Consider the following 24,343-nt stretch of genomic DNA (forward strand, 5'->3'; position numbering starts at 1 on the left):
GGGGGAGGAGGGGAGAGGAGCGGAGGACTGGAGGGGGGGAGGAGGGGAGAGGAGCGGAGGACTGGAGTGGGGGAGGAGGGGAGAGGAGCGGAGGACTGGAGGGTTACTTGTGTGATACCCCAGGTTCTGCTGGGAGTCTGGACGGCGGTATGGACTGGGGGGGGGGGGGGGGGGAGACACAGGGATCACAGGGTAGCTGGAGGGGTCTCAAGCGGATTAGAGGGGTGTCTGGTGAATGTCTGGACGGTTCCTGGACGGGGGATTGGAGGGGGTTCCTGTCAGGTTCCTGGATGGGGTCTGACAAGGTCGCAACACTCACCTGTCAGCGAAGGTCCTGAGCTGGGTGAAGGTGCTCCGTAGGGAGGCTGCCTGGCGCCACAGGGCCCTCACACGGGCCTGCTCACGACCCACCCGGTAGGCACACGTCTGGGGAGGGAGACAGGAGGGAGACAGGTCATGGGAGGGAGACAGGTCATGGGAGGGAGACAGAAGGGAGACAGGTCATGGGAGACAGGTCATGGGAGGGAGATAGGAGGGAGACAGAAGGGAGACAGGTCATGGGAGAGACAGGAGGGAGACAGGTCATGGGAGAGACAGGAGGGAGACAGGTCATGGGAGGGAGACAGGTCATGGGAGGGAGACAGGTCATGGGAGGGAGACAGGTCATGGGAGGGAGACAGAAGGGAGACAGGTCATGGGAGACAGGTCATGGGAGGGAGATAGGAGGGAGACAGAAGGGAGACAGGTCATGGGAGAGACAGGAGGGAGACAGGTCATGGGAGGGAGACAGGTCATGGGAGGGAGACAGGTCATGGGAGGGAGACAGGTCATGGGAGGGAGACAGGTCATGGGAGGGAGACAGGTCATGGGAGGGAGACAGGTCATGGGAGGGAGACAGGTCATGGGAGGGAGACAGGAGGGAGACAGGAGGGAGACAGGAGGGAGACAGGAGAGAGACAGGAGGGAGACAGGAGGGAGACAGGAGGGAGACAGGAGAGAGACAGGAGGGAGACAGGAGAGAGACAGGAGGGAGACAGGAGAGAGACAGGAGGGAGACAGGAGGGAGACAGGAGGGAGACAGGAGGGAGACAGGAGGGAGACAGGAGGGAGACAGGAGAGAGACAGGAGGGAGACAGGAGGGAGACAGGAGGGAGACAGGAGAGAGACAGGAGGGAGACAGGAGGGAGACAGGAGGGAGACAGGAGGGAGACAGGTCATGGGAGGGAGACAGGAGGGAGACAGGAGGGAGACAGGAGGGAGACAGGAGGGAGACAGGTCATGGGAGGGAGACAGGAGGGAGACAGGAGGGAGACAGGAGGGAGACAGGAGGGAGACAGGAGGGAGACAGGTCATGGGAGGGAGACAGGAGGGAGACAGGAGGGAGACAGGAGGGAGACAGGTCATGGGAGGGAGACAGGAGGGAGACAGGAGGGAGACAGGAGGGAGACAGGAGGGAGACAGGTCATGGGAGGGAGACAGGAGAGAGACAGGAGAGAGACAGGAGGGAGACAGGTCATGGGAGGGAGACAGGAGAGAGACAGGAGGGAGACAGGAGGGAGACAGGAGAGAGACAGGAGAGAGACAGGAGGGAGACAGGAGGGAGACAGGAGGGAGACAGGTCATGGGAGAGAGACAGGAGGGAGACAGGAGGGAGACAGGTCATGGGAGGGAGACAGGAGGGAGACAGGAGGGAGACAGGAGGGAGACAGGTCATGGGAGGGAGACAGGAGAGAGACAGGAGGGAGACAGGAGGGAGACAGGAGGGAGACAGGAGGGAGACAGGAGGGAGACAGGTCATGGGAGGGAGACAGGAGAGAGACAGGAGGGAGACAGGAGGGAGACAGGTCATGGGAGGGAGACAGGAGAGAGACAGGAGGGAGACAGGAGGGAGACAGGAGGGAGACAGGAGAGAGACAGGAGGGAGACAGGAGGGAGACAGGAGAGAGACAGGAGGGAGACAGGAGGGAGACAGGAGGGAGACAGGTCATGGGAGGGAGACAGGAGGGAGACAGGAGGGAGACAGGAGGGAGACAGGTCATGGGAGGGAGACAGGAGGGAGACAGGAGGGAGACAGGAGGGAGACAGGAGGGAGACAGGAGGGAGACAGGTCATGGGAGAGAGACAGGAGGGAGACAGGAGGGAGACAGGAGGGAGACAGGAGGGAGACGGGAGGGAGACGGGAGAGAGACGGGAGGGAGACGGGAGGGAGACGGGAGGGAGACGGGAGGGAGACGGGAGGGAGACAGGAGGGAGACAGGAGGGAGACAGGTCATGGGAGGGAGACAGGAGGGAGACAGGAGGGAGACAGGTCATGGGAGAGAGACAGGAGGGAGACAGGAGGGAGACAGGTCATGGGAGGGAGACAGGAGGGAGACAGGAGGGAGACAGGTCATGGGAGGGAGACAGGAGGGAGACAGGAGGGAGACAGGAGGGAGACAGGAGGGAGACAGGTCATGGGAGGGAGACAGGAGGGAGACAGGAGGGAGACAGGAGGGAGACAGGAGGGAGACAGGTCATGGGAGAGAGACAGGAGGGAGACAGGAGGGAGACAGGAGGGAGACAGGAGGGAGACAGGAGGGAGACAGGTCATGGGAGAGAGACAGGAGGGAGACAGGAGGGAGACAGGAGGGAGACAGGAGGGAGACAGGAGAGAGACAGGAGAGAGACAGGAGGGAGACAGGAGGGAGACAGGAGGGAGACGGGAGGGAGACGGGAGGGAGACAGGAGGGAGACAGGAGGGAGACAGGAGGGAGACAGGAGGGAGACAGGTCATGGGAGGGAGACAGGAGGGAGACAGGAGGGAGACAGGTCATGGGAGAGAGACAGGAGGGAGACAGGAGGGAGACAGGAGGGAGACAGGAGGGAGACAGGAGAGAGACAGGAGGGAGACAGGAGGGAGACAGGAGGGAGACAGGAGGGAGACAGGAGAGAGACAGGAGGGAGACGGGAGGGAGACAGGAGGGAGACAGGAGGGAGACAGGAGAGAGACAGGAGGGAGACAGGAGGGAGACAGGAGGGAGACAGGAGGGAGACAGGAGAGAGACAGGAGGGAGACAGGAGGGAGACAGGAGGGAGACAGGAGGGAGACAGGTCATGGGAGGGAGATGGGAGGTGTCTAACCTTGAGACTACTATAGCTATAGACTCTTATGATGTCACTCCAATGGTGATTTTTCAGCCATGTTTCTCTCGCTCTCTCAGGCTCACACACACACACACACACACACACACACACACACACACACACACACACACACACACACACACACACACACACACACACACACACACACACACACACACACAGTACAGTAACACGCAAACTACCCAGCAAACCGGGAACATTCCCAGGACATTAGCTCAGATTCCCATTTAGTTCTAGGGTTTTATCTAACACTAGGATAATTACACCCCCCCCCCCCCCCCCCCCGAAATTATTTTTATGTGTTAAATGAAATATCCTTGGAATGTTTTTCTTAACGATCACTCAAATATCTGTGCACAACATCTGTAACAGTTACCACAGAACGTTCCCCAAACGTTCTCATTAGGTTCCCAGAGAATATAACAACACAACGTACCAGTAATGTTTTTCCCAGCAAACCAACATTGGTCCTGTTAAAGTTCCCAGAACATTCGTTTCGGTTGCGGCAAACGTTCTTATAGAGTAAAAAGCTGTCCAGTCGTCAACACCACATTTTCAGCATCTACATTTGTAGCTGCTTAAAGCATAATATTGTAAATCTGCATTTGAGGACTGTATCGTAGGACTATTACCAGGTGGCATAGACTCACAGGACATTTACCACTGGACAACATCCTCACTGATTGAGGTCTAGACTTTCTCTGCCTCAATGACACTTGGCATCAGCCCAACGAGTACATTTCTCCTAACCAATGTACTCCATCTAGCTACACCTACCTGGACAGTCAACCAATGTACTCCATCTGGCTACACCTACCTGGACAGTCAACCAATGTACTCCATCTAGCTACACCTACCTGGACAGTCAACCAATGTACTCCATCTAGCTACACCTACCTGGACAGTCAACCAATGTACTCCATCTGGCTAGACCTACCTGGACCGTCAACCAATGTACTCCATCTGGCTAGACCTACCTGGACCGTCAACCAATGTACTCCATCTGGCTAGACCTACCTGGACCGTCAACCAATGTACTCCATCTGGCTAGACCTACCTGGACCGTCAACCAATGTACTCCATCTGGCTAGACCTACCTGGACTGTCAACCAATGTACTCCATCTGGCTAGACCTACCTGGACCGTCAACCAATGTACTCCATCTAGTTACACCTACCTGGACAGTCAACCAATGTACTCCATCTGGCTAGACCTACCTGGACCGTCAACCAATGTACTCCATCTGGCTAGACCTACCTGGACAGTCAACCAATGTACTCCATCTAGCTACACCTACCTGGACAGTCAACCAATGTACTCCATCTGACCCTCCTCACACATCCGGACTTTCAAAATCACTGGCTGTGCTGATTTATCGGCCTCCTAAACACTCAACTCTCTGACATTCTTGTTAAACTATCCGAGTTTACTAAACCCGTCCTGAGCACCTTCAGCCTCGCTATGCTAGTGTTTGGTGATTTCAACATGTCAACTCCCCTGACTGCAGTCTCTCTACCGGCCTGGCTGATGTCCTGGACAACTTTTGTACTCCAAACAGAACGTGGACTTTGCCACCCACCCCCCAAAAAATATCCAAACAATGGACCTGGTCTGTACCGCAGGCATGGATCTCGCCAAACGTGTCAGAGGATGTCCGACCTTAAACTCATCCCCCTTTACTCTAGCCACTCGGCCCAAGACACGCTCCTGTCAATTTAGAAGTCTGACAACTAGAAATACAGGCCAACTAGAAAAACATGGTTACTGTACGTGGGATTGAACATAAAATCTTTGTCTCTGCATCCAGATCAGTAACCCTCCGCACCACAAGAGGACAGCTGAGGCCTTGTGTTTTTTGTTTTTTTCAGACGGTCAATTAGGACACAGAACAACATTTCTGTTATTAAAAAGTTCCTCTTCGTGTACTTGTACCACCGTGTGTAACGTTCGTCTGGTGGTGTATGAACGGACCAAGGCGCAGCGGGTGTTGAATCCATAATGAATTTATTAGACACGACGAACACTGACACGAACTATACTTGAATATTTACAAAATAACAAACAAAACAACGTAGACTGACCTGAACATGCAAACTACATATAACGAAGCACGCATGAACAGGAAAGAGACGAGACAGTACCGTATGGTGCAATAAACACAGACACAGCGACAATCACCCACAAACAAACAGTGAGAACAACCTACCTTAATATGACTCTCAATCAGAGGAAACGCCAAACACCTGCCTCTAATTGAGAGCCATACCAGGCAACCCATTAACCCAACATAGAAAACACATAACACAGACTACCCACCCAAACTCACGCCCTGACCAATTAAACACATACCAAACAACAGAAAACAGGTCAGGAACGTGACACTGTGTTTTAAGATTTTGCTCTTTGCTGTTGTGCTTTTTTTATTGTTGACCATTTGAAGGTACTTAATTGCCACCCAGAAATAATTTGATTTTGAGATAAAAATGGCTGTATTGGACTTTAAATCAATAAATGATTATTGCGTTGAACCTGAATTATTTTGGTAAATGTAAACTCAGCAAAAATAGAAAGGTCCCTTTTTTAGTACCCTGTCTTTCAAAGATAATTTGTAAAAATCCAAATAACTTCACTGATCTTCATTGTAAAGGGTTTAATTTCTTATGGCTGCAGTATTGAGTAGCTTGGATGAAAGGTGCACAGAGGTGCCCAGAGTAAACGGGCTGCTCCTCAGTCATAGTTGCTAATATATGCATAGTATTATTAGTATTGGATAGAAAACACTCTGACATTTCTAAAACGGTTTGAAGTATGTCTTTGAGTATAACAGAACTCATATGGCAGGCAAAAACCTGAGAAAAAATCCAAACAGGAAGTGGAAATTCTGAGGCTGGTCGAGTTTCAACCAAGATCCCATTGAAATCCCAGCGAGATATGAATGAGTATTCACTGCCTACGGCTTCCACTAGATGTCAACAGTCTGTAGAACTTTGTCTGATGCCTCTACTGTGAAGGGGGGGGGGGGGGGGGGGGGCGAATGAGATAGGAATTAGTCAAGTCTGCCATGACCTGACCATGCTTTCCCCATGCGCGTTCACATGAGGAGGACCTCTGTTCCATCGCTCATCTGAAGTCAATGTAATTCTCCGGTTGGAACGTTATTCAAGATTTATGTTAACAACATTCTAAAGATTGATTCAATACATCGTTTGACATGTTTCTACGGACTGTTACGGAACTTTTTGACATTTCGCCAGGTTTTAGTGAACGCGCTTCCCCAACGTTGGATTTGTATACCAAACACGACGAAAATAGCTATTTGGACATAAATTATGGACATTACCGAAATAAATGAACATTTCTTGTGGAAGTGGGAGTCCTGGGAGTGCATTCCGACGAAGATCAGCAAAGGTAAGTGAATATTTATAATGCTTTTTATGAGTTTTGTTGACTGCACAATTTGGGCGGGTAACTGTTTGGCTTGCTTTTGTGGCTGAACGCTGTTTTCAGATGATTGAATATTGTGTTTTGCCGTAAAGCTTTTTGAAATCTGACACAGCGGTTGCATTAAGAACAAGTGTATCTTTAATTCTGTGTAAAACATGTATCTTTTATCAAAGTTTATGATGATTATTTCTGTTATTTGACGTGGCTCTCTGCAATTTCTCCGGATATTTTGGAGGCATTTCTGAACATGGCACCAATGTAAACCGAGGTTTTTGGATATAAATATGAACTTAATCGAACAAGACATATATGTATTGTGTAACATGAAGTCCTATGAGTGTCATCTGATGAAGATCATCAAAGGTTAGTGATGAATTTGATCTCTATTTCATCTCTATTTGTGACTCCTCTCTTTGGCTGGAATAATGGCTGAATTTGACATAATCGTCTGTCGTGCTTTCGCTGAAAAGCCTATTTGAAATCAGACACTTTGGTAGGATTAACAACAAGATTACCTTTAAAATGGTATAAGACACATGTATGTTTGAGGAATTTTAATTATGAGATTTCTGTTGTTTGAATTTGGCACCCTGCACTTTCACTGGCTGTTGTCATATCGATCCCGTTACCGGGATTGCAGCCATAATTAAACACTGTTTCCTATGCTTGTTCAATGAACCATAAACAATTAAGGAACATGCACCTGTGGAACGGTCGTTAAGACACTAACAGTTTACAGACGGTAGGCAATTAAGGTCACAGTTATGAAAACTTCGGACACTAAAGAGGCCTTTCTACCGACTCTGAAAAACACCAAAAGAAAGATTCCCAGGGTCCCTGCTCATCTGCGTGAACGTGCCTTAGGCATGCTGCAAGGAGGCATGAGGACTGCAGATGTGGTCAGGGCAATAAATTGCAATCTCCGTACTGTGAGACGCCTAAGACAGCGCTACAGGGAGACAGGACGGACAGCTGATCGTCCTCGCAGTGGCAGACCACGCGTAACAACACCTGCACAGGATCGGTACATCCGAACATCACACCTGCAGGACAGTTACAGGATGGCAACACCAACTGCCCGGGTTACTCGAGGAACGTACAATCCCTCAATCAGTGCTCAGACTGTCCGCAATAGGCTGAGAGAGGCTGGACTGAGGGCTTGTAGGCTTGTTGTAAGGCAGGTCCTCACCAGACATCACCGGCAACAACGTCACTTATGGGCACAAACCCACCGTCGCTGGACCAGACAGGACTGGCAGAAAGTGCTCTTCACTGATGAGTCACGGTTTTGTCTCACCAGGGGTGATGGTCGGATTCACGTTTATCATCGAGAGGAATGAGCGTTACACCGAGGCCTGTACTCTGGAGCGGGATCGATTTGGAGGTGGAGGGTCCGTCGTGGTCTGGGGCGGTGTGTCACAGCATCATCGGACTGAACTTGTCATTGCAGGCAATCTCAACGCTATGCGTTACAGGGAAGACATTCTCCTCCCTCGTGTGGTACCCTTCCTGCAGGCTCATCCTGACATGACCCTCCAGCATGACAATGCCACCAGCCATACTGCTCGTTCTGTGCGTGATTTCTTGCAAGACAGGAATGTCAGTGTTCTGCCATGGCCAGCGAAGAGCCCGGATCTCAATCCCATTGAGCACATCTGGGACCTGTTGGATCGGAGGGTGAGGGCTAGGGCCATTCCCCCCAGAAATGTCCTGGAACTTGCAGGTGCCTTGGTGGAAGAGTGCGGTAACATCTCACAGCAAGAACTGGCAAATCTGGGGCAGTCCATGAGGAGGAGATAATGCAGCTGGTGGCCACACCAGATACTGACTGTTACTTTTAATTTTGACCCCCCCCCCCTCCCCCTTTGTTCAGGGACACATTATTCCATTTCTGTTTGTCAAATGTCTGTGGAACTTGTTCACTTTATGTCTCAGTTGTTGAATCTTATGTTCATACAAATATTTACACATGTTAAGTTTGCTGAAAATAAACGCAGTTGACAGTGAGAGGACGTTTCTTTTTTTTGCTGAGTTTATTATGTATTACAGTGTTTCAGAAAGGGTGTTGCTTCATTCTTATGTGTGTTGATTGAAATTGAGAAAAAGTCCAATTGTTTTCTTTATTTATTTTGAACGTTCTGAGTCTGTATTTAAGAAGCATATGAACACACAACAACACAAGTTATGTAAAGTCTCTGTCCAACTAAAATCACATTTCATAAGACTTTCAACACGTGATGAAGAAAGACAATTATAAAATATCAAATCAAATGTATTGATAAAGCCCTTCTTACATCAGCTGATATCTCAAAGTGCTGTACAGAAACCCAGCCTAAAACCCCAAACAGCAAGCAATGCAGGTGTAGAAGCACGGTGGCTAGGAAAAACTCCCTAGAAAGGCCAGAACCTAGGAAGAAACCTAGAGAGGAACCAGGCTATGAGGGGTGTACACAGCATATGAAGGAACGTCTTCATTAACTTGTGTTCTGTGCCCTGATTGGCCCTATTAGACTGATAAACCAGACATTGCAGTTTCCAAACCATCATGTGCCGTTTGTCAACATAAGAAGTGTAAAATATTGTTGTATGTATGATTAAATACTGTTCCAAACATCCTATGAGTTAAATAATATGCAGATTGTCAACATGTGATGTGTAAAAAAAAAAAAATATGGTTGTGTCAGTATAATTAAATGCTATTCAAATGTCCTATGAATGAAATGTAAAAAATGATCTTTATCTATGTTCCCTTGTAGTGATCCTACAGTCCTGAAATATGAATTGGCATTAAATCTGAAGAGAAACACTGTCACGTTCCTGACCTTTTTTCTGTTGTTTGGTATGTGTTTAGTTGGTCAGGGCGTGAGTTGGGGTGGGTAGTCTATGTTATGTGTTTTCTATGTTGGGTTAATGGTTTGCCTGGTATGGTTCTCAATTAGAGGTCAGGTGTTTTACGTTTCCTCTGATTGAGAGTCATATTAATGTAGGTTGTTCTCACTGTTTGTTTGTGGGTGATTGTTCCTGTGTCTGTGTATACCACGTGGGACTGTTTCGTTTGTTTGTTCGTTTTAGGTAGTCTGTTCCTGTTCGTGCGTTCTTCGTCTATATGTAAGTTTGTTTGTTTCAGGTCTGTTGCCTTCGTTTATTGTTTTGTAGTTTGTTCTAGTGTTCATTAGTGTTTCGTCTTTCATTTAATAAATCAGTATGTATTCATCACCCGCTGCGCCTTGGTCCGTTCATTCACCACAAGACGAACGTTACAAACACAAGGTGTTTGTTTTCCATTCTGCTTTACAGGAGATACACATTTGTACGCTGAGAATGTTGTGGTAATATTAGGTCAAACTTAAATATAACATTTTCCAAATGATATTGAAAAGTTCTGAAGCCCTCCAAGCCAACATTAATAGAATATTATGTTACATTTAAAAAATAAATATGCTATGAACATTATACAAATCGAGTTATCTGGAAATTGTGGAGCATTGTGGGAATGTTCTGTGCAAATTCTGTGAATATTTCAAGAATATTCTTGCAACATCCCAGACAACTGCCATAACTTCATGAAACGTTCTGGGAACCTTTAAATAACTGAGACCAAGTGTTATGACCAAGTGTTATGCCAACATTCTCTACAACATTATAGGAATGTGCTGTGCAACCTCACTTTTAAACATTATTCCGAATGTCACCACAACTGAGGACTGTGTGTTTTTGGGAACCTTGTAATGAACCCACACACTAATTAAATATTCTGGGAACCTTTAAAGAACTTAGAACGGCTGTTCTGTCTTAGGCCGTTCTGTCTTAGGCCGTTCTGTCTTAGGCTGTTCTGTCTTAGGTTGTCCTGTCTTAGGTTGTTCTGTCTTAGGTTGTCCTGTCTTAGGTCGTTCTGTCTTAGGTCGTTCTGTCTTAGGTCGTTCTGTCTTAGGCCGTTCTGTCTTAGGCCGTTCTGTCTTAGGCCGTTCTGTCTTAGGCTGTTCTGTCTTAGGCTGTTCTGTCTTAGGCTGTTCTGTCTCAGGCTGTTCTGTCTTAGGCTGCTCTGTCGCTGTTCTGTCTTAGGCTGTTCCGTCTTAGGCTGTTCCGTCTTTGGCTGTTCTGTCTTTGGCTGTTCTGTCTTTGGCTGTTCTGTCTTAGGCTGTTCTGTCTTAGGCTGTTCTGTCTTAGGCTGTTCCGTCTTAGGCTGTTCCGTCTTTGGCTGTTCCGTCTTTGGCTGTTCCGTCTTAGGCTGTTCCGTCTTAGGCTGTTCCGTCTTAGGCTGTTCCGTCTTAGGCTGTTCCGTCTTAGGCTGTTCCGTCTTAGGCTGTTCCGTCTTAGGCTGTTCCGTCTTAGGCTGTTCCGTCTTAGGCTGTTCTTATTGCAACATCAAAGGCGTCTTCTTTTCTTTTTGCAACCTGATACGAACATTATCTGACTGTCAGCACAACTGGACAGGTTTAGTGTTTTGGAAACCTCTCCCTTGTCATATCCCCACACATTTCCTCACAACCTACAGAATACATTCTGTGAACCTTTTAAAGAACAACTTTCTGTGAACCTTTTAAAGAACAACTTTCTGTGAACCTTTTAAAGAACAGCTTTCTGTGAACCTTTTAAAGAACAACTTTCTGTGAACCTTTTAAAGAACAACTTTCTGTGAACCTTTTAAAGAACAACTTTCTGTGAACCTTTTAAAGAACAGACGAAACATGTTCTGGAAACGTTCTTGTAACAACTTTTTTTTGTGTTGAGAACATTTGCCGCGACCTAACGAATGTTCTGGGAACATTCACAGAACCAATTTTGGTTTGCTGGGTATACTCTTAACCCTGTATCAGATAGCCTAGCGGTTAGGAGCGTTAGGACAGTAACCGAAAAATTGTCGCTGGTTTGAATTCCCGAGCCAACTAGGTGAAAAATCTCCTGCTGTGCCCTTTAGCAAGGCACCTAACCCGGTCGCTGTCAATCATGTCTGAACCCTGGCCGTGACCCCACTCTCCAAAAGTGTCTCAGGGGATGTTGGAATATGTAACAAAAAAACATTTCCATTTCATATCTCACACTTCTACAGGTTACCCACTTGTCTCGGGGGATGTTGGGATATGTAACAAAAAAACATTTCCATTTCATATCTCACACTTCTACAGGTTACCCACTTGTCTCAGGGGATGCTGGGATATGTAACAAAACCATTTCATATCTCACACTTCTACAGGTTACCCACTTGTCTCAGGGGATGTTGGGATATGTAACAAAACATTTCCATTTCATATCTCACAATTCTACAGGTTACCCACTCGTACAACCCCCTGTTTGACATTGAACAGACTGCTTGCAGCGGGAGTTCCTAGAGCCAGAATGTCTTTCTTATTGTTCAGCCTTTGGAATGTTTTCACAGGAAACAACAGCTTGAAAATCATAACAAAGAAAAGGAACGAAGAATGAGGATTAATTGACGAAACAGGGTTTTGAATGGAATTCCCACCACATGGGAAAGAAAGTTGCTCAATGTGAGAGTCTACAGAGACAACAGAGACAACAGAGACAAAAGAGACTAGAGTCTACAGAGACTACAGAGTCTACAGAGACTAGAGTCTACAGAGACTAGAGTCTACAGAGACTACAGAGACTAGAGAGACTAGAGTCTACAGAGACAACAGAGACTAGAGAGACTAGAGTCTACAGAGACAACAGAGACTAGAGAGACTAGAGTCTACAGAGACAACAGAGACTAGAGAGACTAGAGTCTACAGAGACAACAGAGACTAGAGAGTCCACAGAGACTAGAGAGACTAGAGAGACTAGAGACTACAGAGACTAGAGACTAGAGACTACAGAGACTAGAGAGTCCACAGAGACTAGAGAGACTAGAGAGACTAGAGACTACAGAGACTAGGGTCTACAGAGACTAGAGTCTACAGAGTCTACAGAGACAACAGAGACTATAGTCTACAGAGACTAGTCTACAGAGACTAGAGTCTACAGAGACTAGAGCCTACAGAGTCTACAGAGACAACAGAGACTAGAGTCTACAGACACTACAGAGACTAGAGTCTACAGAGTCTACAGACCCTACAGAGACTAGAGTCTACAGAGTCTACAGAGACTAGAGTCTACAGAGACAACAGAGACTAGAGTCTATAGAGTCTACAAAGACTAGAATCTATAGAGTCTACAGAGACTACAGAGACTAGAGTCTACAGAGACTAGAGTCTACAGAGACTACAGAGACTAGAGTCTATAGAGTCTACAGAGACTAGAGTCTATAGAGTCTACAGAGACTAGAGTCTACAGAGTCTACAGAGACTAGAGTCTACAGAGTCTACAGAGACTAGAGTCTATATAGTCTACAGAGACTAGAGTCTACAGAGTCTACAGAGACTAGAGTCTACAGAGACTAGAGTCTACAGAGTCTAGAGAGACTAGAGTCTACAGAGACTACAGAGACTAGAGACTACAGAGACTAGAGTCTATAGAGTCTAGAGAGACTAGAGTCTACAGAGACTACAGAGACTACAGAGACTAACGCCTATAGAGTCTACAGAGACTACAGAGTCTAGAGAGACTAGAGTCTACAGAGTCTACAAACACTACAGAGACTAGATAGACTAGAGTCTACAGAGACTACAGAGACTAGAGACTACAGAGACTAGAGTCTATAGAGTCTAGAGAGACTAGAGTCTACAGAGACTACAGAGACTAGAGACTACAGAGACTACAGAGACTACAGAGACTAGAGACTACAGAGACTACAGAGTCTACAGAGACTAAAGTCTATAGAGTCTACAGAGTCTACAAACACTACAGAGACTAGAGACTAGAGTCTACAGAGACTACAGAGACTACAGAGTCTAGAGAGACTAGAGTCTACAGAGTCTACAAACACTACAGAGACTAGATAGACTAGAGTCTACACAGACTACAGACAAATCAATGATAAAACTGGGATGGAGGGGGGACGAAAATGCACCCTGGCTGATAGGTTCCTCTAGTGTGAATCGGACACAGGGTCCTCTAGTGTGAATCGGACACAGGGTCCTCTAGTGTGAATCGGACACAGGGTCCTCTAGTGTGAATCGGACACAGGGTCCTCTAGTGTGAATCGGACACAGGTTCCTCTAGTGTGAATCGGACACAGGGTCCTCTAGTGTGAATCGGACACAGGGTCCTCTAGTGTGAATCGGACACAGGGTCCTCTAGTGTGAATCGGACACAGGGTCCTCTAGTTTGAATCGGACACAGGGTCCTCTAGTGTGAATCGGACACAGGGTCCTCTAGTGTGAATCGGACACAGGGTCCTCTAGTGTGAATCGGACACTGGTTCCTCTATTGTGAATCGGACACAGGGTCCTCTAGTGTGAATCGGACACAGGGTTCTCTAGTGTGAATCTAGTGTGAATCTAGTGTGAATCTAGTGTGAATCGGACACAGGGTTCTCTAGTGTGAATCTAGTGTGAATCTAGTGTGAATCGGACACAGGGTCCTCTAGTGTGAATCGGACACAGGGTCCTCTAGTGTGAATCGGACACAGGGTCCTCTAGTGTGAATCGGACACAGGGTCTTCTAGTGTGAATCGGACACAGGGTCCTCTAGTGTGAATCTAGTGTGAATCGGACACAGGGTCGTCACTTCTTACCTCCTGTTCTTTGCGTAGCCGAACATCCTTCTGCTCCAAGTCTTCACTGGCTCTGCGCAGGCTCTCCGTCAGGCTCTGATTGGCTGAGCTCGCCTGTTCCAGCTGTTCTCTGAGCAGGGCGTTTACCTGACTGAGACCGGCACACCTGGGGAACACAGGAACACATGACCTCTATACTGCGTTCCAAACGGAACCCCTATTCCGTAAAGATAGTGCCCTACATTTGACCAAGGCCCCTGTACGGCTCCGATCAAAATTACTGCACTATATAGGGTGTCAATTGGGACGCAGGACTTGTTAAATACATGGCATGAAAAAGATGGCCAGTAATCACAAATGCTTGATGTCTGAAAACACGTCCATTATGACTGATGATAATAAAGTCAAGTTGTATTTTATTTGCGAGTGCTGGACCTCTTTTCGATAACATCACATTACTCCTGCTACAGCGGCCAAACACGTATTTACAGAACTTAGTTAAGAGTTTAGCACGTCTTTCTTATGACGTTGTGATGAGAGCCAAGTTAGTGCTGTCACCTGTCAACCAGCCACTAACAACCTCTCTCTCTCTCCCTCCTCTTCTCCCTTCTATTCTCCCTCTTCTCCCTCTTCTCCCTTCTCTTCTCCCTCTTCTCCCTCCTCTTCTCCCTCCTCTTCTCCCTCCTCTTCTCCCTCCTCTTCTCCCTCCCCTTCTCCCTCCTCTTCTCCCTCCCCTTCTCCCTCCTCTTCTCCCTCCCCTTCTCCCTCTCTCTCTCCCTCCTCTTCTCCCTCCTCTTCTCCCTCTCTCTCTCTCTCCCTCCTTTTCTCCCTCCTCTTCTCCCTCCTCTTCTCCCTCCTCTTCTCCCCCCCTTCTCCCTCCTCTTCTCCCTCCTCTTCTCCCTCCTCTTCTCCCTCCTCTTCTCCCTCCCCTTCTCCCTCCTCTTCTCCCTCCCCTTCTCCCTCCTCTTCTCCCTCCTCTTCTCCCTCCTCTTCTCCCTCCCCTTCTCCCTCCTCTTCTCCCTCCTCTTCTCCCTCGCCTTCTCCCTCCTCTTCTCCCTCCCCTTCTCCCTCCTCGTCTCCCTCCTCTTCTCCCTCCTCTTCTAAAACCCTGCCCGCCCCACCCGTACTCCAACAACAGCCAAGTTGGCAGCATCACTTGTCAACCAACCACTAACAGCTGCAAACCTGACTCCCCTAATCTTCCCACAACTTCTCCTCCTCGTTCTCATTCCCCTCCCTCCCTCCCTCCCTCCCTCCCTCCTAAAAACCTTGCTGTCCCCCACCCAAACTCCATCAATCGCGTGGCCACTATATCACTCCTACATTTACAAGCTTATAAACCCTTTTCTGTGATCCGCCCTTGCCAGCCACGCTTACACAGCAGAACATGTGTCACACTTTAATAAAGTCCATGTCAACTCCGTCCTAATTCTTACCAGATTGAGCTCTCTCACAGAGTCATTTACAGAAATGTTTACATCATTCTCACGCTGTGTCGTAGCGAAGCCGGGCCAACTATCTATGTTTTCTCCATGTTTTTAAGCTATCTACAGGGGAGTGGAACGGTTAGCACCGTGCAGCGAGCCAAACCAAGGCGAAGGGCCACGGAGAGGCTTGGCTACTCACTCTACAGTAGGCCTCACGGCGGAGCTCCACGGAGAGGCTTGACTACTCGCTCTACAGTAGGCCTCATGGCGGAGCTCCATGGAGAGGCTTGGCTACTCACTCTACAGTAGGCCTCATGGCGGAGCTCCACGGAGAGGCTTGACTACTCACTCTACACTAGGCCTCATGGCGAAGCTCTACACAGAGGCTTTAAAACTAACTACCATAGACCTCATGGTGGAGCTCCACAGAGAGGTTTGACTACTCACTGTATAGTAGGCCTCACGGTGGAGCTCCATGGAGAGGCTTGACTACTCACTGTATAGTAGGCCTCACGGTGGAGCTCCATGGAGAGGCTTGACTACTCACTGTATAGTAGGCCTCACGGTGGAGCTCCATGGAGAAGCTTGGCTACTCACTGTATAGTAGGCCTCACGGTGGAGCTCCATGGAGAAGCTTGACTACTCACTGTATAGTAGGCCTCACGGTGGAGCTCCATGGAGAGGCTTGGAAATTAACTCTAAGTAGGTCTCACCTGAGCAGCTCAGTGTACAGGCTTGGTAACTAACACCACAGTAGGCCTCACAGCAGAGCTTTACAATAGGCCTCACGGTTGAGCTCTATGCAGAGCAGAGGAGGCTGGTGGGAGGCGCTATAGGAGGACGGGCTCATTGTAACGGCTGGAATAGAATACATGGAACGATATCAAACACATCAATCATAATGGAAATCACGTTTGACTCCATTCCATCAAATCCATTCCAGCCGTTACAATGAGCCCGTCCTCCTATAGCGCCTCCCATCAGCCTCCTCTGGTGCAGAGAATGGTTCACTCTACAAACAGAGGCTCTGTCACGCCCTGACGTCAGGGCGTGAGTTTGTGTGGGCATTCTATGTCTGGTGTTCTATGTTGTTCTATGTTTTGTATTTCTATGTGTTTGGCCTGGTATGGTTCCCAATCAGAGGCAGCTGTCTATCGTTGTCTCTGATTGAGAACCATACTTAGGTAGCCTGTTCCCACCTGGTGTTTTGTGGGTAGTTGTTTTCTGTTTTGTGTTGTTGCAGAACTGTTCGTTTGTCGCTTTGTCGTTTTTGTTCTAGTGTTCGTATTTATTAAAAGTATTACGGACACGTACCACACTGCACCTTGGTCCTCTTCTCCCTCTCCTTTCAACAGCCGTTAAAGGCTTGGTTACTGACTCTACAATTGGCTCTCCATGACACTAGAAAGCTCCAGGCAGATGTGGTTCAGCACTTGGTAAAATCTACAGTAGGCCTCACGGCGGAGCTCCATGCTGAGGCTGCTATAAAAGTGATGGGGCCTTGGCAAGCGGGCTGCCAAGCGTCTGTCGTAACAATTTCAATTAGAGCTGGTTGGCTCTATAAATCTTGTTTGTTTAAAGGCTGGTGTCAGGTGCAAGGGGTTGCTGGGCCCGGTCCCCCCTGCTCAGTGTGAGACACCGTTAAAGTACTCTGAACGACCGAGCCAACAGGACCGAAGCTAATTAACTTTGACAAATTGGATGCCGAAAGCATCTACAGTATCAAGGCCAGGCTACGCTTCACACTCCGTACGAGGCCAGCCTCGTTCCTCCTGTCCTCCTCTTCCCAGCCTGGGCATGGGGGGAAAACAGAGTCAGTCTTTCTCTCTGCTCCCTCTAAACTGGTTCTCAGAAACACTTCTGAGCTGCCTTGGTGTTTTTTTTAAACGATGAAAAGAAAGAGAGAGAAACGGGAGCAGAGTTCTAAGGGGCTTACTGTACTCATTTCCATAAATGTTTTTGCTCTGTAGAACCTGCCTCTACTGCTCTGTAGAACCTGCCTCTACTGCTCTGTAGAACCTGCCTCTACTACTGTGTAGAACCTCCCTCTACTGCTCTGTAGAACCTACCTCTACTGCTCTGTAGAACCTGCCTCTACTGCTCTGTAGAACCTGCCTCTACTGCTCTGTAGAACCTCTACCTCTACTGCTCTGTAGAACCTCCCTCTACTGCTCTGTAGAACCTGCCTCTACTGCTCTGTAGAACTTGCCTCTACTGCTCTGTAGAACCTACCTCTCCTGCTCTGTAGAACCTCTACCTCTACTGCTCTGTAGAACCTGCCTCTACTGCTCTGTAGAACCTCCCTCTACTGCTCTGTAGAACCTCTACCTCTACTGCTCTGTAGAACCTACCTCTACTGCTCTGTAGAACCTCTACCTCTACTGCTCTGTAGAACCTCTACCTCTACTGCTCTGTAGAACCTCTACCTCTACTGCTCTGTAGAACCTCTACCTCTACTGCTCTGTAGAACCTACCTCTACTGCTCTGTAGAACCTCTACCTCTACTGCTCTGTAGAACCTCTACCTCTACTGCTCTGTAGAACCTACCTCTACTGCTCTGTAGAACCTACCTCTACTGCTCTGTAGAACCTCTACCTCTACTGCTCTGTAGAACCTACCTCTACTGCTCTGTAGAACTTCTACCTCTACTGCTCTGTAGAACCTGCCTCTACTGCTCTGTAGAACCTCTACCTCTACTGCTCTGTAGAACCTCCCTCTACTGCTCTGTAGAACCTCCCTCTACTGCTCTGTAGAACCTACCTCTACTGCTCTGTAGAACCTCTACCTCTACTGCTCTGTAGAACCTCCCTCTACTGCTCTGTAGAACCTGCCTCTACTGCTCTGTAGAAATTGCCTCTACTGCTCTGTAGAACCTGCCTCTACTGCTCTGTAGAACCTGCCTCTACTGCTCTGTAGAACCTACCTCTCCTGCTCTGTAGAACCTCTACCTCTACTGCTCTGTAGAACCTGCCTCTACTGCTCTGTAGAACCTGCCTCTACTGCTCTGTAGAACCTGCCTCTACTGCTCTGTAGAACCTCCCTCTACTGCTCTGTAGAACCTCTACCTCTACTGCTCTGTAGAACCTACCTCTACTGCTCTGTAGAACCTCTACCTCTACTGCTCTGTAGAACCTCTACCTCTACTGCTCTGTAGAACCTACCTCTACTGCTCTGTAGAACCTCTACCTCTACTGCTCTGTAGAACCTACCTCTACTGCTCTGTAGAACCTCTACCTCTACTGCTCTGTAGAACCTCTACCTCTACTGCTCTGAAGAACCTACCTCTACTGCTCTGTAGAACCTCTACCTCTACTGCTCTGTAGAACCTACCTCTACTGCTCTGTAGAACCTCTACCTCTACTGCTCTGTAGAACCTGCCTCTACTGCTCTGTAGAACCTCTACCTCTACTGCTCTGTAGAACCTCCCTCTACTGCTCTGTAGAACCTACCTCTACTGCTCTGTAGAACCTCTACCTCTACTGCCTTGTAGAACCTGTCTCTACTGCTCTGTAGAACCTGCCTCTACTGCTCTGTAGAACCTGCCTCTACTGCTCTGTAGAACCTGCCTCTACTGCTCTGTAGAACCTACCTCTACTGCTCTGTAGAACCTGCCTCTACTGCACTGTAGAACCTGCCTCTACTGCTCTGTAGAACCTGCCTCTACTGCTCTGTAGAACCTGCCTCTACTGCTCTGTAGAACCTGCCTCTACTGCTCTGTAGAACCTCTACCTCTACTACTCTGTAGAACCAGCCTCTACTGCTCTGTAGAACCTGCCTCTACTGCTCTGTAGAACCTGCCTCTACTGCTCTGTAGAACCTGCCTCTACTGCTCTGTAGAACCTGCCTCTACTGCTCTGTAGAACCTCCCTCTACTGCTCTGTAGAACCTTACCTCTACTGCTCTGTAGAACCTACCTCTACTGCTCTGTAGAACCGCTACCTCTACTGCTCTGTAGAACCTACCTCTACTGCTCTGTAGAACCTCTACCTCTACTGCTCTGTAGAACCTCCCTCTACTGCTCTGTAGAACCTGCCTCTACTGCTCTGTAGAACCTTACCTCTACTGCTCTGTAGAACCAGCCTCTACTGCTCTGTAGAACCTGCCTCTACTGCTCTGTAGAACCTGCCTCTACTGCTCTGTAGAACCTGCCTCTACTGCTCTGTAGAACCTGCCTCTACTGCTCTGTAGAACCTGCCTCTACTGCTCTGTAGAACCTTACCTCTACTGCTCTGTAGAACCTGCCTCTACTGCTCTGTAGAACCTCTACCTCTACTGCTCTGTAGAACCTACCTCTACTGCTCTTTAGAACCTGCCTCTACTGCTCTGTAGAACCTGCCTCTACTGCTCTGTAGAACCTGCCTCTACTGCTCTGTAGAACCTTACCTCTACTGCTCTGTAGAACCTGCCTCTACTGCTCTGTAGAACCTGCCTCTACTGCTCTGTAGAACCTGCCTCTACTGCTCTGTAGAACCTGCCTCTACTGGTCTGTAGAACCTGCCTCTACTGCTCTGTAGAACCTGCCTCTACTACTCTGTAGAACCTACCTCTTCTGTTCTTCCTCCAACATGGCCAGTTTGCTCTGGATGGTTCTGCTGTTGTCCTGAAGCTGTGTTTCCGTCCGGTGCCGACGGTGGGCTGACGAGTCCAGTTGGGCCTGCAGCTGAAAACAACACAGCCATCAGCCCGTGTTTCAGATATTTACAGTACGTAGTGTTAGGTGAGTACTAAAATGGCTTCTAAAATGGAGTTTCCTTCAGACTTACTGAGAGTTGTAGTCTCTCTGACTCTGAGGTCTTCTCCAACAGTTGCTCTTCCAGATCACCACATCTCTTCTTGTACTGAAGCGTCTGGTACAAGACATACAGCGCATTCAGAATGTATTCAAACCCCTTGATTTGTCCACATTTTGTTACGTTACAGCCTTATTCTAAAATGGATGACATTTTTTTTCTCCCTCATCAATCTACACACAATACCCCATAATGACATCACAATACCCCATAATGACATCACAATACCCCATAATGACATCACAATACCCCATAATGATATCACAATACCCCATAATGACATCACAATACCCCATAATGACAAATCAAAAACAGTTTTTTTTTTTTATGTTTGCAAATGTAAAAAAAAAGAAGAAAAACACATTTACATAAGTATTCAGACCTTTACTCAGTACTTTGTTGAAGCACCTTTGGCAGTGATTACAGCCTCAAGTCTTCTTGGGTATGACGCTATAAGTTTGGCACACCTGTATTTGGGGAGTTTTTCCCATTCTTCTCTGCAGATCCTCTCAAGCTCTGTCAGGTTGTATGGGGAGCGTTGCTGCACAGCTATTTTCAGGTCTCTCCAGAGAAGTTAGATCGGGTTTAATTCCAGGCTCTGGCTGGGCCACTCAAGGACATTCAGAGACTTGTCCTGAAGCCACTCCTGCATTGTCTTGGCTGTGTGCTGAGGGTCATTGTCCTGTTGGAAGTCTGAGGTCCTGAGTGCTCTGGAGCAGGTTTTCATCAAGGATCTCTCTGTACTTTGCTCTGTTCATCTTTCCCTCGATCCTGACTAGTCTCCCACTCCCTGCCGCTGAAAAACATCCCCACAGCATGATGCTGCCACCACCATGCTTCACCGTAGGGATGGTGCCAGGTTTCCTCCAGACGTGACGCTTGGCATTCAGGCCAAAGAGTTCAATCTTGGTTTCATCAGACCAGAGAATCTTGTTTCTCATGGTTAGAGAGTCCTTTAGGTGCCTTTTGGCAAACTTCAAGCAGGCTGTCATGTGCCTTTTACTGAGGAGTGGCTTCCGTCTTGCCACTCTACCATAAAGGCCTGATTGGTGGAGTGCTGCAGAGGTGGTTGTCCTTCTGGAAGGTTCTCCCATCTCCACATAGGAACTCTGGAGCTCTGTCAGAGTGACCATCGGGTTCTTGGTCACCTCCCTGACCAAAGCCCATTCTCCCCTGATTGCTCAGTTTGGCTGGGCGGCCAGTTCTAGGAAGAGTCTTGGTGGTTCCAAACTTCTTCCATTTAAGAATGATGGAGGTCACTGTGTTCTTGGGGACCTTCAATGCTGGAGAAATGTTTTGGTACCCTTCCCCAGCTCTGTGCCTCGACACAATCCTGTCTTGGAGCTCTACGGACAAATCCTTCGACCTCATGGCTTGGTTTTTGCTCTGTCATGCACTGTCAACTGTTGGACCTTATATTGACAGACAATATACCACAAGTGGACTCCAATCACGTTGTAGAAATATCTCAAGGATGATCAATGGAAACAGAATGCACCTGAGCTCAAATTCAAGTCTCGTAGCAAAGGCTCTGAATACTTACGTAAATATGGTATTTCTGTTTTTAATTTGCAATATATTTGCAAAAAATCAGATCAATACTCTCTGGATCCTAAAGGTCAGATCAATACTCTCTGGATCCTGCAGGTCAACAATACGCCCTAGTTCCTCTAGGACAGGTCAAAACTCCCTGGATCCTCTAGGACAGGTCAATACTCCCTGGATCCTCTAGGACAGGTCAATACTCCCTGGATCCTCTAGGACAGGTCAATACTCCCTGGAACCTCTAGGACAGGTCAAAACTCCCTGGATCCTCTAGGACAGGTCAATACTCCCTGACTCCAAGGAGTTTTGTTGACCTGCAGGTCAACAATACGCCCTGGATCCTGCAGGTCAACAATACGCCCTGGATCCTGCAGGTCAACAATACTCCCTGGATCCTGCAGGTCAACAATACGCCCTGGATCCTGCAGGTCAACAATACGCCCTGGATCCTGCAGGTCAACAATACGCCCTGGATCCTGCAGGTCAACAATACGCCCTGGATCCTGCAGGTCAACAATACGCCCTGGATCCTGCAGGTCAACAATACGCCCTGGATCCTGCAGGTCAACAATACGCCCTGGATCCTGCAGGCCAACAATACGCCCTGGATCCTGCAGGTCAACAATACGCCCTGGATCCTGCAGGTCAACAATACGCCCTGGATCCTGCAGGTCAACAATACGCCCTGGATCCTGCAGGTCAACAATACGCCCTGGATCCTGCAGGTCAACAATACGCCCTGGATCCTGCAGGTCAACAATACGCCCTGGATCCTGCAGGTCAACAATACGCCCTGGATCCTGCAGGTCAACAATACGCCCTGGATCCTGCAGGTCAACAATACGCCCTGGACAAGTCAAGTCCAGGGCAGGGACAGTAGTAGTCTCACAGTTTACTCTCTTCAATATCTTGACCCCCCCCTACTCCTCCCTCCAGTACCTTGGTCTGCAGTTTCTGCACCAGCTGAGCCTGTCTGTGTTGTCCCTCCTGAAAGGCCTGTAGTTTGAGCCTGTAGGCCCTCTCCTCGCTCTGCAGCCGCAGGTGCTCTGCAGACACACTCTCTTGGTCCGAGTCCCCCGCTGCAGACTGCCGAGCCAGCATCTGTTCAAGCTGTACATACACACACACCCACACACACACACAAAGCGAGGTTGACCTCTGACCCTTATAACAAGCTCTAAAACATGACTTGGCATAATCATAATGATGACACACCACTGAAATTAAAACTGGGTTATATAATGGCTCACTGCCATTAAACCTCAGGGTTATATAATGGTTCACTGCCATTAAACCTCAGGGTTATATAATGGCCCACTGCCATTAAACCTCAGGGTTATATAATGGCCCACTGTCATTAAATCACTGGGTTATATAATGGCCCACTGCCATTAACCTCTATCGAGTCACCCTCCCGGATCCGGGATCCTCCTCATCAAAAAAGCTGACTAGCATAGCCTAGCCTAACGCGACAGGGATATCATATAATATAATTTCATGAAATCACAAGTCCAATACAGCAAATGAAAGATAAACATCTTGTGAATCCAGCCATCATTTCCGATTTTTTTAATGTTTTACAGCAAAAACACAATATGTATTTATATTAGCTCACGACAATAGCCAAACACACAACGCCATGTTTTCACCATGTTTCCACCGCAAAGGTAGCTTTCACAAAACCCAGAAATAGAGATAAAATTAATCACTAACCTTGAACAACTTCATCAGATGACAGTCTTATAGCATCATGTTATACAATACATTTATGTTTTGTTCGAAAATGTGCATATTTAGAGCTACAAATCCTGGTTTTACATTGTGAATATGTAGCCATGATGCACCAAATTGTCCGGAGCAATTTTGAACAGTCACCTAATCTAACCAAAAAACTCATCATAAACTTTACTAAAAAATACATGTTGTACAGCAAATGAAAGATACACTGGTTCTTAATGCAACCGCTGTGTTAGATAAAAAAAAAATTACTTTAGTACAACATACAGCATGCAATATTGTGAGACAGCGCTCACCTATTCTTCGCCTTGTTGGAGCCAATATATTCCACAAAAATACGAAATAACATCATAAATATTCTCTTACTTTTGATGATTTTCCATCAGAATGTTGTGCAAGGAGTCCTAGTTCCAGAATAAATTGTTGTTTTGTTTTAGAATGTCCATTTCTTCTGTCGAATTAGCAACTTTGGCTAGCCATGTGGAGGGCACATGTCCAAGAAATCTTTGCGCACTGAACGAAAAATTCCAAAATTCCCAATAAACGTCGAATAAACTGGTCAAACTCGGTTGAAAATCCTACTTTATGATGTTTTTCTCATATGTATCCAATAAAATCAGAGCCGGAGCATTTCGTTGTGTATACGTAACGCATTTCAGAAG

At 47.7% G+C, this 24,343-nt stretch overlaps 1 protein-coding gene across 1 annotated transcript in view; it reads right to left on the minus strand.

Moving 5' to 3' along the window:
- The window catches only part of crocc2 (ciliary rootlet coiled-coil, rootletin family member 2), a 157,730-nt gene that overhangs the window by 76,348 nt on the left and 57,039 nt on the right, over positions 1-24,343 (minus strand). The window contains exons 4-8 of the mRNA XM_055941161.1: positions 22,884-23,054; positions 20,373-20,456; positions 20,154-20,269; positions 14,204-14,348; positions 320-426 (exon numbers count right to left, since the gene is read on the minus strand). Coding sequence (XP_055797136.1) covers positions 320-426; positions 14,204-14,348; positions 20,154-20,269; positions 20,373-20,456; positions 22,884-23,054 — 623 coding nt within the window. The remainder of the gene's footprint in view (positions 1-319; positions 427-14,203; positions 14,349-20,153; positions 20,270-20,372; positions 20,457-22,883; positions 23,055-24,343) is intronic.

The sequence above is a fragment of the Salvelinus fontinalis genome, chromosome 12 (genome assembly GCF_029448725.1).
Source record: "Salvelinus fontinalis isolate EN_2023a chromosome 12, ASM2944872v1, whole genome shotgun sequence".
Lineage (NCBI taxonomy): Eukaryota > Metazoa > Chordata > Actinopteri > Salmoniformes > Salmonidae > Salvelinus > Salvelinus fontinalis.